The sequence below is a fragment of the Myotis yumanensis genome, unplaced genomic scaffold, assembly GCF_028538775.1.
Source record: "Myotis yumanensis isolate MYYU_CA2020_CCGP unplaced genomic scaffold, mMyoYum1.0.hap1 SCAF_5, whole genome shotgun sequence".
Classification (NCBI taxonomy): domain Eukaryota; kingdom Metazoa; phylum Chordata; class Mammalia; order Chiroptera; family Vespertilionidae; genus Myotis; species Myotis yumanensis.
Genome location: NW_027223756.1, coordinates 20,976,123 through 20,989,733, shown reverse-complemented (window position 1 = coordinate 20,989,733; position 13,611 = coordinate 20,976,123). Strand labels below are relative to the sequence as shown.

The following is a 13,611-nucleotide window of genomic DNA, read 5'->3' as shown; positions in this document are numbered from 1 at the left end:
GGAGATCAGGCTGGTGTGGTTGACACCAAGCACCTGGAGTTTGATGGACACTAGCTGAGCACCTTGGCTGTACAGGGCGCTGTCCTAGGTACTGAGCATGTCACAGGGAATGAGACCGTCCTTACCCTCTTAGAACTTAGTCAGGAGGAATGATGGATGTTAAACAAGGAACCAAGACAGTAAATGGATTAAGTCCAGGTGTGTGTGTGTGTGTGTGTGTGTGTGTGGGTGGGGGGGATGGGGGGAAGCCACAGGAAAATAAACAGTAATGAGAGATATAAAATGGGGAAGACGCCCTCAGATTTGGGGGTCAGGGAAGTCTCTCAAAGTATGTGACCTGAAGCCAGCCTTGTAAGGAGCCAGGTAAGGGCATCCGAGCAGAGGAAACAGCGGGTGCAGAGGTCTGGAGGTGAGAATGGAGGCGAGAGGCAGAAAAGAAGGGAAAGGAAGTCCCGCTTGGCATCCTCGCCTTCACCTGGATGTTCAGGCAGAGAGCTTGGCCTATCAGAAAGGCTGCGGCCTCCAGCCTAGACCCCATAAGGGTGGAAAATGGAGGGGTCTGTTTTCATAGCACCCACCAGAAGAGCTCTCATCCCTGCCCGCAGCATTGCCCCTGGGGACAGACTGCGGTCTTGGTGCTAAGCCAAGGGGTAGAGGGAGGGGTGAAGGGAAGGCGTGGATCTCCCACCTACCTCTGGCCGAGAGTTTCTTGGTGTTGATGATCTTGGCAGCATACTCCTGGCCAGCCAGCACCTTCACACACCTGCGCACCACCGAGAAGGCTCCCCTAGGAGGACAGAGAAGCCAAAGAGGGTGAGGGAAGGCCCAGGAGATGCTGGTGTTGATGCAGCTTCACCGTGGTGGGTAGGGAGCCCTCCTTCGGGACTGCTCGAGCTCAGAGGGAATGCTGTGGCCGCTCCAGGGACATAGCAGGGACAGAGACCCAGGAGATCCATGGCTGATGAGCCTTCCAGAGGCCTAGTAAGTTAGACTCACCAAATTATAAAACATTAGAATCACGTAGTGTTAGAATCACAGAATCTAGGTCCCTGAAAGTGTTTAGTGTGTTTTTTTTTTTCTTTGAATAGGTAACACATTGACATGCTTCAAAGCTCAAAAAATACAAAAGTGTAGATGGTGAAAAGACTCCCTCTCACCCCTGGACCCAGTCTCCGAGGTCCCCTCCCCAGAGATGGCCAGTGTTACTAGAGCATCTTTCCAAACACTCTCCCCCATGCAAATGCTACTGGATCTTGCAAGCTGTTCTGCATCCTCTATTTTCCATTAGATATTTAGGTGAGCCTCCTTCCGTTACACAAAGAGCTCCTCACAAGATTGTATTTAATCATATGGCTGTAGTTTACCTAGCCAACCTCTGCTGACGGGCCATCAGGTTAGCTCCAACCTGTAGCGATTACAAACACCGCTGCAACCACTAACCTTCCACGTGTGTGTTATAATTACTTTTCCCATGTGTGCAAGTGTTTGTGGATAGATTTCTAGAACCTGTGTTGTTTGGTCAAAGGGTGGGTGTTGTTTGGTAATTCTGATAGAAATGAGAGATTTTCCGTCTTAGAGATTGTGCAGACTTACGGTGAGGGGCCCATTTTCCTCCACTCTTGCCCACATGGTGTGCTACCAAACTTTCTTACCTTTGTTCGCGAGACCGGTGACAAAAGGCAACTCAGTGTAGATCTGATTGGTAATTCTCATACTAAGAGTAAGGCTGGGCATCTTTTTCTATGTTTTAGGAGGTTCCTGGGATTTTATCTTCTAAGTATTGGTGGTTAGAAGAGAATTTGAAGTATTTATGTGAAATGTCTCAATTTTTAAATACTGGCACCTTATTCTTTTTAAATATAAACATAGTCTCTGGCCAAACAAAACTAGTCGGAGGCTAGAGCTGGCATCTCGGTGTCGTGTTGTGCCCTCCACCACAAAGGTCATCAGACCCAACCCCCCCCATCACAGAGGGCGGCCGGGGGGCTGGAACTGACCGTGGTCGCCAGCATCACCATCCTGAACACAGGCTGACTAACGGCAAGAAGCAAGTCTGCGGGGCAGGCTTCCCCATCTTTAAGGTTCATACAAAGGACCCGGGTGTCTTGCTAAAATGCAGATTCTGATGCCTTCAGTCTGGAGTGGGACTCAGAGCTTCAGCTTCCGTGTAGCTCAGTGCAGATTGCACGAGGTCACACAGCCAGTGCCAGGCAGGGCCGCATCAAGAACTCAGCTATTTGCGCTCCCAGGTTTTTGGCTTTTCCCCCACCACTGAGCCTGCCGTTTCCTGGCCGGCACGTCCAGGCTCCTGCCATGGGCGCACCCCGTCATATCCTCCAAATGTTGATCCCCCTCCTAAGCATACGAGCAGGGCCCAGCCACCAAGGTGTGGCTGGTGGGGACAGAGAAGGACGCTGGCAGGCACCGAGGAAGCCAGCAGGCCGGCACAGATGCCCTCTCTGCACAGACCCTGGCCATCTTGTCACTGGCTTTGTGTCTGGGCAGCATGAGGGAGCCTGCGGGGAATAGTGGGACGCTGTGGAGAAAGATGGGAAGAAAGAGCTGGGAGGGAGCTGGAGACTAGGGCGCATGACCTGGGAGGAAGCTGGAGAAAGCCAGAACTCACGGGCAGATGGAGAGTCTCACACAGCAACAGGCCCTCCCCGGGGTGGGCAGCCCCTGCCTGTCCTGCACCCAGAGTAAAGCAGCAGGACCCGGTCACCCTCCCTGGGAAGCCTCCCGTGACGGAGCCTCTGGTTTGCTCTCCCAGACACCGAGACACCCCGCCCCTCCCCCTCTAGCTCAGGTGTGTGGCTGCTGGTCAGGTTGTCTTCCCCAGCTGACAGTGAGCTCCCAGGGGCCAGGGCCTGAATGAGCTTTTCCACACCCCCGTGCCCAGGTACCCAGTGGCTACTATCCATAGGTGTCACTTGCAAGAACAGGAGGTAGATCTGAGCAACAATGAGACGGACTGGAACGAGCTAGGGAGAGGATTTTCAGTCACAGGTATCAGGAATAGGAACAGGCGCCTGAGGAACATAGGGCCCAATGTGCCTCTCAAAGGTACCCATGCTCCCCAGGCAGGGGTTGGTCTCATAGACCTTCAGGTCCCTGCCCGGGTCCCCTGCTCAGCCACCATTTTCAAAGGCCCCAGGAGAGAGACTAGTGCAAGTGGCGACTTCTGGGGAAGGTTCCGAGATCTCCAGGGGGAGACAGGGCCGCGAAGGAGGAGGCTCTAAGCTCCCGAGCAGGGCCGTGTTCAGTGCTGCTCACCAGCACCCAGGCCCTGCGTGGTCCGAGCGGGAGTTCAATTCCTATGGGAGGGAGGGAGGGAGGGAATTTCCCCACCAGAGAAATAAAACCCCATTCTAGGTAAAGACCTTAAATCAGTGGTCCTCCAACTGGCTGCTTCAGAACCCGTTGGGGGTGTTTTAAAATAAGGCCCCATTCAGACCTCTGAGTGGGGCCTAGGGAATCTGTATTTTAATCTAACATGTTGTCCCAGCCAGCTTGGCACTGTCTTGCCCACCTTCTGGGGAAGTCCCGCCTGATGCCCGCCCCCTCCTGGAAACCAGCATTGGTGGGCGTCACAGGGGGCTCTGAGCACAGAGGCCCCAAAGAACCTGTGTCCAGAGTGGGAAGGCTGCTCCGCGCCTGCCCAGGAGCTGGGACCGGGGACAGGAGGGGCAGGGGAATCTGTAGGAAGAATGAGAGCGGGGCAGCAAGCCTGCTGCCCTAACCTCCTCCTCTTTTATCTTCTGCGTCAGAAGGGCATGCTTCTGCATTCCGGTCCAGCCTGAGCGAGTGGCCATAGCCCAGCTGCCTTGGCAAACAGAAGAGCCAGCCCACTCCTCCCCCGGCCCTGAGCTGAGCAGGTGGCCAGAAAGTGGGTAGGCAGGAGCTTGGAAACAGGACAGAGAGGGAGAGGGGAGGAGGCCCAGGTGGGGAGGGCAGGGTGGAGGAAGTGACCAGGGCTCCCAAGAGGAAGGGATGAGGCCTGCACGTGAGGGCTCCGTGTGAGTGCAGGGTGTCATGGGAGGGTCCTGGGAGTGCCTGGGAACGTGTCCTGGGTGCAAAGGGGTCGAGGAAACGTGTCTGCTCACAGGTGTGTGTCGGCAGCCCTGTCAGTGCCCTGGTGTCCGTGAAGCCACGTGGCTCTGGGTGGGACAGAGCACAGATGCATCACCCTTGGGTCTGAAGCGTGTATCCACGTTATCAAAAGGGTCACAGAACGTGGGCAGGGAGGGGTGCGTGTGAGACAGAGAGACACTGGGGGTCAGAATCTCAGGCCTCCGTCGTGCTGGGAGGTCTCGGGCAGGGGAATGGCATCAACGGGCCTCAGTGTCTTCATCTGCAGCATGGGGGTGGGGTCTGGAGGAGGCGAACCAGCAGAGGCCTTTCCATCGTTAATGTTCCACACCAGCGCCGCCCAGCAGGACGTGCTGTGTGTGGCGATGAAATGAGTCTGCGTTGTCCGATGGGCAGTCGCTAGCTTCCTATGGCTGTGGCACCTGCCATGGGGCTAGAGGACTGAAGATCTGAGTGTTGCATTCTATCTCACGGAAATAACTGTATGTGGGGAATGATCCCGTGTTGGGTAGTGACGTTCTATGTGGATGACAGGCTCTTCACAACCAGAGCAAGCAGAGTTCAAATCGTGCTTCAGCCGCTTACTGGCAAGTGCCTTACCCTCGGTGAGCCCCTTTCTGCCCTGTGAAATTCGCTAAGAGCCGTGCCCACCCTGTGCAGCTTCCTCAATGACTCATGGTAATAAGGTACGCGATGGGTTAGCACAGTCCCTGGAGTACAGTAAATGCTCAGGAAACAACGCCTTTTATAGGCATCATTACCTACGAGGTGCTGCGAACAGCTGGCATCATCAGAAGCAAAATGGACCTTGTTTGCCAGGCCCAGGGAAGAAGCAAGCTAGGAGAGGAGGTGGGGGCCATGGTGAGGAGGGGCTGCTCCCCCAAACACAGCAGCCTGCCCCGGGGGGTGTGCGGGCATGAATGTGCGCGGGAAGGAGGCCGTGCCGGGCTGTCCAACCTCTCCCACTGACAGATGGAGAGGGCGCGGTGAGAGTGGGTCCAGCATGGCCGAGAATGTGGGAACGTGCTAATGGGCTGTGAAAAGCAAGAATCACACTGGGAAATTGCTTTCTGGCTGCCTGGCAGGCGTGTGTCCTGGGACTAGCTGGCTGCCAGCCCACAGGGGCTCATCACCCTCTCTGGCCTGAAACACCCTGAAATGCTCACATGGCAGTTAGGTGCAGCACCAGGAGCATTTCTTGGGGAGTGGAAAGACCTGGGTCCTCACCCAGCTCGAATACCAGCTCGCTTATCCTTCTGGGCCTCAGTTTCCCTGTTTGAAAGATGGAGACGAGGAGCCCCAGCCCCACTTCCTTCTGAGCCATTTGTGGGAGCCTCTACTCCGTAGGGATGGGGAGAGATGCCTGCTATCCAAGACTGGTCACTGCCAACACCCTCTAGAGCAGCGGTTCTCAACCTGTGGGTCGCGACCCCTTTGGGGGGTCGAACGACCCTTTCACAGGGGTCGCCTAAGACCATCAGAAAACACATATATAATTACATATTGTTTTTGTGATTAATCACTATGCTTTAATTATGTTCAATTTGTAACAATGAAAATACATCCTGCATATCAGATACTTACATTACGATTCATAACAGTAGCAAAATTAGAGTTATGAAGTAGCAACGAAAATAATTTTATGGTTGGGGGTCACCACAGCATGAGGAACCATATTAAAGGGTCGCGGCATTAGGAAGGTTGAGAACCACTGCTCTAGAGGAACCCCCGACCTTCCCCCGAGTACTCAGAGCCTGCAGGTCTCAGCAGACAGGGACACTGTTAATGAGCCTGTGGAGACCGCACAGTCACCAACCCCTCCCTCCACTCTGTACTCCTCGGAGGTCTGGTTGCCAGGGGTCCTGACAATCTTTAGGGTCTTCACTTCACTGGATACTTCCTCCAACACACCCAGGTCTCCCTCATTCTGGAAAAATAAACCACCACCCTGCCCCCAATATTTAAAAATAAATAAATTTAAAAGGAAGAACCTTTCTCTCGACTCAGCAGCCTGGGCCACTTCCTTCCTCCCTTCCTTGCTGCCAAACTTCCAGAACAAGTGTCCGACATCCGCCGCCTCCTCTTCCCACCTCCCACACTCCGTGAACCCACCACAATCTGGCTCCCACCCCCGGGCTCCCTGGGAGAAAAGCTGTGCCAGGCCCGCCCACCCACTGCGCCCCCAGCCTCAGCCCCACTGCTGCTGATCGGCCTTGCCTGCCCATATCAGGTGGCATTTGGCCCACTAACCACCCAGTTTCGAGCCCCCCTCCACTTTTGGTTTCTGGGTCATGGCATCTCCCTGGCACCCCCCTCGCTGACATTGTGTTCACTTCGTCCTCTTCCTCCCAACATCGCTGTTCCCCGTTCTCTCTCCATCATTCTCTTACCATTTCCCCTTCATCCCATCTACCCAGGCCATTAGCTTGGATCTCTGGGGAGGCCCTGGGCATTCGTGGACACACGTGCAATTTTAATAAAATTATTCTGTGTCTGTGCATTGTTCTGAGCAGAGGATGCATATTTTTTGTCAGCTTCACAAAAGATTCTGTGAACCCCCCCTCGCCCCCCAAAAAATGGTGGAAGCCATTGGCCATCATCCAAGATGGAAAGTTGCTTCTAGCTAGCCCCCCTCTCTCCAGAATTCTAGTCCCAGATTCCTAGCTACTCCATCTTGTCTGGATGTTGGTGACAGGCACCAGACAATCGAAGTCCAGTCTTCCCCCCAAAGGCCTCCCCACTGCCAGTGAAGACACCTAAGCATTCTCCCTCTCTGAGATGAGGGTGGTTTCAGAAGTGCCTGGTCTAATGCAGATAGACCTGCTATCTGTGGGAGGATTCTCATCCAAAACCTCTTGGTGGCCAGCAACTCATAGCCCAAGTCAACGGACCTAATCACTCAGCACAGAGTAAGGCCTGGGCATGTGGAACCCAGAGCAGACAGGGTTAGAATGTCTGGGGAACGGGACAGAGCTGGGGTAGGCCATGGGAGCAGCTCCTCAGGGGGCCAGTGTGGGCCACCTGTGGCTGCATCAGAAGCTTGTATGCCTTGTAATATCTTACCATAGAGGTCTACTATCTCCCCATTCCACAGATGGAGAAACTGAGGCCAAGACCTTGAGCCCAGTATTCCTGCTTCATCTTCCAGTGCTCTTTCCAATACCCATACTCTCAGATCAGAAGGGCCCCTCACTTGGGGGTCCACAGGTAGGCTTTAGAGTAGGGAGACCTGTGGGAAGTAATATACAACATTCTGTGTGAGTCACCGTGAGGTGCATTTTTCTGGGGAGAGTGGCTGTGGCTCGTAGGAGATTCTGTGAGGGCTCCTAGAGTCCCAAAACAATTAAAAAACTGGTGTCAGATTTGTTCAGAAACAAAAGGATTACCCTGTTCCCACAACATCCACCTCTATGAACTTCAAGCAAATCCCTTCACCTTTGTGGGCCTCAGTTTACTCATCTGTGAAATCACCTGTTGATCATCATTTTTAAGCCCCCTCTCTTTTTGTTTATTTCTTTTTAAGCAAGAGTACCCTTTCTTTATAACAAACAAAGGATAGCTATGCAAGTCCCCGAATAGCCAACAGAGCAAAGGAAATAGGCTTTGGGGGCTCAGGATCCCCTCTGCTTGGTTTTCTCTCTCTTCTCCCCAGCTCACCACAGCAGCTCTGCCCAGACTCCACAAATGACAGCATTTTACAGCCAGAAAATCCAGAGCCCTGTTACAGAAACCGCGCATCCCTCCTCCCAGCCCGGCTGCAGCCGCCCACTCTCAGACGCCAGAAGATGCCGCAGGGACATTGTGTGTTGGAGCTGTCCCGCACCCCCGGGCCTGCCCCACGCCAACCCAGCAGAAGTCTTGTGGGGGACACAGAAGGCCTGGGGACCGGAAGATTCTCTTTGCTGCAGGGAACATTGAACCAACAGAAGTTCCTTGTTTGGGCTGTGCCTGGGTTTTCTTGAATGGGTTACCAAAAGGGAACTGAAAAAAATATTCACAGAACTTGGAGACAGGGCCAGAGCAGGCAAAGCAGGGGGGTGCTGAGGGGCTGATTGCTCCCCGGACTCAGATGGCCTCCAGGCTGGCTCCGTCCACCTGCACACCCCCAAGGCTCCCAGAGGCTCAGAGAGGTGCCGCAAGGGCCAAACACCGGACTGGAAAGAGGCGAATAATGTGCCCAAGTCTCCTGTGTTACTGGCTTGTGTGACCTCAGGCAAGCGTCTGGCCCTCTCTGGGCCTCAGTTTTCCATCCGTAAGTCAGGGCGCACTCCTCACGCCACTGTTCTGAGTGGGACCGAGGATATTCTGGCCCCGAAACCATCTCCACATCACACATGCAGCAAAGCATCTCACTGGGTGAGGGCAGGGAGGTGGGCAGGAGGGGACAGAGGCGTGGGGGTGGGACCGGGCTGTGAGTGTGCATATCCCTGCTGCCAGAGTGCCCGCTGCCTCCTGAGGGCATGTCCATCCAGGGGGCAGAAGAGCAGTTCTGACCATTAGAAGGTTCTTTGTTTCGTTGAGCTGAAATCCACCTCCCTGTTCCTCTACACATTTGGTCCTGCTCTGCTTTCCGGGGCCTCACGGAGCAGTCTGCTCTCTGCCCTAGGGCCCCCGGACATCCCTGCAGAGATGAGGGGAAAGGACACCCCCCACCTCAGGGTCCCTTCTTCCTGCTGAAGTCCCCCAGCTCCTTAGCCCTCTCTCACTTGATGTGGCTTTCAGACCTTCCACACCCTGCCTGCCCTCTCTTCTAGACAATCAACAGGTTTTTCACAAACAGGTTTTTCACATTCCTTCTAGGCTCCCGGAATCCAAAGGTTGGGGGCAGGCTGAGCAGGTCTAAGAAGAGTGAGACCCTCCATTCCCCCAGGACTGACATGTTCCATCAAAATACACACCTCAGAGCCTTTGCCTGTGCTGTTCCCACTCTGAGGAACACTCTTCCACCTCTGCCCTCTGATGAACTCTTATTCAGCCTCCAGCTTCCCAATGTCACCTCCTCAGGGGAGCCCTCCCTGATACCTTCCTTACCCCAGCTAGTTAGGGTCTCTTCGTAGCTCATAGCTTCATGTTTGTGCTCATAGTCCTTGTCCGGTTGCATTTAAATAATTTCTGGGGTGATTTAATTAACGTCAGCTTCCCATTAAATCGTAAGTCTTGCATGTGGCACCTGCTGGGAGCAGAGTATGGGCTCAGGAAACACTTGTTGAATAGATGCCAGAGTCATAGACGTTCCTCCTTTTAGGTGATCCCCAAGACACCAGGCCTTCAACCTTCTCCAGCACAGAACATCCCTCTGGCCTTACAGCCCCACCTGCCGTCTTGGTGGGCAGCCATGCCCCACGAGCACCCAGAGAGCCTGGGCTGTGCTTCAGCCGGTTTCGACATGGTCTGGGGGCTGCCCCAGGCTGTCCTGGGATATGAGGCTTCCTACCAGCCACAGAGAGGCTCCGAGGAGAACGTGACATGGGCAACATGCACACAGGAGGGTGAACTGTGGCCAAGAGACCCACACAAGACAGGGCAGGGGAGAGAAAGAAAAAGAGACAGAGGAGACAGAGACCAGAGAGACACAGAGAAAGGGAGAGAGGGAAGGGGAGATAGAGATATAGAGACAGAGATGAGAGAGAGAGAGAGAGAGAGAGAGAGAGAGAGAGAGAGAGAGCCCTGAAGCCCGGCCAAGTATCATGTTGCTCTCTCTGCACTGGGAGGTGAACTTGTACTTAAAGCCCAGTTGGAGCCGGTGTGTGTATGCCCTCATGCATATGTATGCACGTGTGTGTGCGTGTGCATGTGTGTGTGTGTGTGTGTGTGCACTAGCAAAAGGATGCTGCTATTGCATCCCAGGGCTCTGCCCTCACTCCCTGAGAGAGCCGGGGCCCCAGCCTGCAGGGGTGCTGGCAGCAGTGTCACTGTGTGCCTGTGCAGGAGGCGGGCAGGCGGGCGGCTCGGCAGAGTGTCAGTGTGTCTCAGCCTGTGTGGGGGCGGTTGTGTGGGGGCGGAGGGCTGCTGCATGCACCAGAACATGTGCGTGCCTGCCGCTCTGATGGCTTGCAGGGGGAGGGAGAAAGGCTGTACCCTCCCTGTCCCTGCCACCCCCTCCTGAGGACCTGCGCCCCAACTTTCCATCCTTGGCCTCTGGCCCCTGCACATCATCGGGCCCCCTCCCCTGGCTTGGCACTGCCTCTCCCTGTGGCCTTGGGCAAACCATTTCATTTCTCTGTGGGTATTGACTTCACCATCTGTGCTATGAGTAGAGACGTGCCCATGGTCCTTTCAGTCCTGAGGTTCTGGGAGCGTGTGCCTCCCACAGAGGGAGCCTAACGAGGACAGCAACTCTAATGGGGGCGTTTTAGCATCTGCAAAGTTATTCCGATCCCATTATACAGATGGCAAAGTTGAGGGACACCGAGGACAAGGGATCCATCCAGGGTGGCCCAGTGAATGAGAGGCAGAATCGTGATTGGAAAACAAGCCACAGCTTAGAGTCCCCTCGCCCACCAGGCCACCGCCCCTCTTCCTAGTAGTGTTCCCCAGCCACTGCACCAGGAGGGGACCCTCTCATCAACCTTCCCCCGTATGCAGGTGCCGGAGACCTACATGCAAGTCTAAGCCCTGTCCCCAGCCCCCCCGAGCCAGTCATCCCACCTGCTCAAGCATCAGTCTGTTCATCTGTGAGATGGATAAGTAAGCCCCCGGCCTCCCGCCCAGATGAGCTCATCGGGGGAGAACAGCCCCGCCAGCCCCACAGTGCTGTGAATGTAATATGTTATTAGAAGCAAAATAAACGCACAACACCCATCTCGGGGTGGTGCGTCCATGCCCAGGTGCCCTCTCTCCCCAGTGTTATATCATCGAGCCTCCTAACAGCTCGGGAAGGACCAGAGAGCTGCACACATTGGGCAGACATTCGAGTTTGGGTCCCCAGAGGGGCACCCAGGACCCTGGACACCCAAGTGCAGGGAGCTGCCTCTGGACCCCAGTGTGGACCCCTGATCAGCCCAGCCCACGGCCGGTTCACCACACAAAGCAGAGGGGGCAGCGGTTCCAGAGCCAGCTCTCCGCCCGCCCTCTGCCAACCTCGCTGGCCCTTGAAAGCCCTCCCCCAGCCCCACACGCCCTTGAGACAGTTTCAGATCCCTGTGTCTCGGGAGAAAAGAGTGGGCTGCACCCGCTCTCCGGTCTCCCTCCCTCTCCCTCTCTCAAGCATCGTCTCCTTCCGAGGCTCCTGCTTATGCCTGGTGATTACACAGGCTGCAGGGCAGTGCTCGGCTCCCTAACCGCCCCTGGCAGTGGGAGCCAAAGCCCAGAGAATGTCAGAGGCTGGACGAGGCACCCCCTGCTCCACCTGCTGGAAACTAACCCCTTCCCCTGATCCCAGTCTCCGGAGAACGGAGAACGCCTGTCTGGTCTGCCGGGAGCAATGGCCCGACTGCCCAGGCCCACCCTGACCCTGAGCTGGTGTCGCTGCAGCCTGCCTCCCAGTGAGCTTCTGTGCTCCTGAGGTCTGGCTTTCATTTCTCTCATTCCCTGGGAGGGAGGAGGATTGGGGTTGAGGGAGGGGAGAGTGAGCGAGGCTCTGGGTCCAAGAGACAGCCCCACCTCACCCCTCTCAGGGACCTGGAATCAATTCCTGGCTTATCTGACTCACATCTACAGTGGGACCTTCCTCCAGTGGCATCGAGAAGCCCTTAGAAGCCCCTGCCCAGGGCACTGACTCCAGCCCACACCCCCAGCTGGCTGCCCATCTGGAGGGAGACGGGCAGCTTCGGTTCCACCCACAGCCAGCCCTACCCCTGGGCTCCTTGAAGGAAGGCCTGCAGTCACGAGCCAGACCTCATCAGGCAGGACACCAGGAAGCCCTCGAGAGGCACGTGCCCTCCTCTCCAGCTGGGCAGCCCAGGGCCCTGCCGAAGGAGGTCTAAAGGCTCCCTGTCCCCTTGTAGGGCCCACCCAGCTGTCTCTGCCAGTCACCCTGCCAGTGATCTGAAGTGGGCTCCTGGAACAGGGGCTCAGCTTTGGGTGGTGACTGCAGTGTCCCAGCTGGCAGGGACCTTGAGTCACCAAACTGAAGGATGGGCCCTACACGCATCTTTGGTGCCCCAGTCCCCAGAAGCAATGCTGTCTGGAAGGCCCACTGTGTGCCGGGCTTGTCACTACGTCTTCACATGCGCCATCTCATCTCATCCTCACAGCCGCCCTTTTTTATCTCCAGCTTATAGGGCGGCTGGGGGAGGGGGGGGGAGGGGAGTGCCATAGCCTGTCCAATGTCACTAAGCTGTAGGTGGTGAGGTCCAGAGGCTATACCCTGAGCTGGGCACTGTTCCTACTGGCCTCTTGGGCTGCAGCTGTCACGCAGAGCAGAAGACCCCCTCCCCGTGGTCCCCTGGCCTTTTTCAGCTAGGATCAGAGGTGTGGGTCCTCATCCCCTTTTTTCCAATGCAAGCATCCTTAACCTGAGGCCCAGCCGCAGCCTTCCTGAGGTCCTGCAAGCTCCTGACATTGCATGCAACACATCTTAGTTTTGCGCATTTTCCTGAGGAATGTAGACTTAGCCTTTCGACAGATTCCTGGAGGAATATGTGACCTAGAAAAGGTTAAGAGCACTGATGATTCTGGAAGGAAGAGCTCTGAAATGGATTAGACAAGGCCTGGCCACGCCTGCCACCCTCAGCGTTCCTGCCATGGACACACCAGGGCTCCCTGTCTCCTGAAGCGCTGCCATGGCCCAGGTCCCTCCAAGCACCCTGGCAGGCAGTGGGGCTGAGAAGGCTCTCTGCCAAGTCGCCCCCACAGCACCCAGTCTTCATGAGCTCCATCTCCTCGTGGGGCAAAACATCACTTTTATTGTCATTTTGAGCACCTGAGTCACATTTTAACTCCTTTTCACTGCGCTCTGTGACGCAGTCCTGCCGGCGCACCCTGAAAGGCAGCTCCCAGCTAATCAGGGAATCCTGCCTTCCAGTGGGCCCTGGAAACCAGCTGAGAAGGGGGTCCCCACACAAGCTTGGCAGACAGCCTCAGTCCTCCAGGGCAGCCCTAAACATTTTGTTCCTGCTGCCTCCCCAGCACAAAAACACACTCAGAAAGACAGGTAGTCTGCAGACAAGAGTGAGCACACGTCTGCACAGGGGTGTCTGTACGAAGGAACTGGCGTGTGCCTGTAGGTGTCAGGCTTGCCCAGTGTGCAAGTGTGTGTGTGTGTGTGCAGGCAGCCCACTTGTACACAGCCACAGGCCCACCTCCTACACATATGCAGACACCAGCAAGAGCTCAAAACACCCACACTCCCACCCTAGCCTGTGGGCTCAGGCCTCACACGCACACACATAAACCTTCTTGTGTGCATGTTCCCAGGTCCTCACATGGAAATGCACGACCAGACCTCATAGGGTCACCACTGTGCCTAAGTCTCAGATGTGCATCCTTACACAAACATATGTTTGCACATGCCCAGACCTCACACATATTTGCCTGCTGATGTGCACACAGCTGACTTGCCATACATGTGACGCACACTCA

The 13,611-nt window shown here is 55.6% G+C and overlaps 1 protein-coding gene across 3 annotated transcripts in view; it reads right to left on the bottom strand.

Annotated features, from left to right (window-relative positions):
* Positions 1-13,611, bottom strand: part of CAMK2A (calcium/calmodulin dependent protein kinase II alpha) — a 60,430-nt gene that overhangs the window by 45,393 nt on the left and 1,426 nt on the right. For all 3 annotated transcript variants that reach the window (XM_070414601.1, XM_070414602.1, XM_070414603.1), the window contains exon 2: positions 693-787. In XM_070414601.1, coding sequence (XP_070270702.1) covers positions 693-787 — 95 coding nt within the window. The remainder of the gene's footprint in view (positions 1-692; positions 788-13,611) is intronic.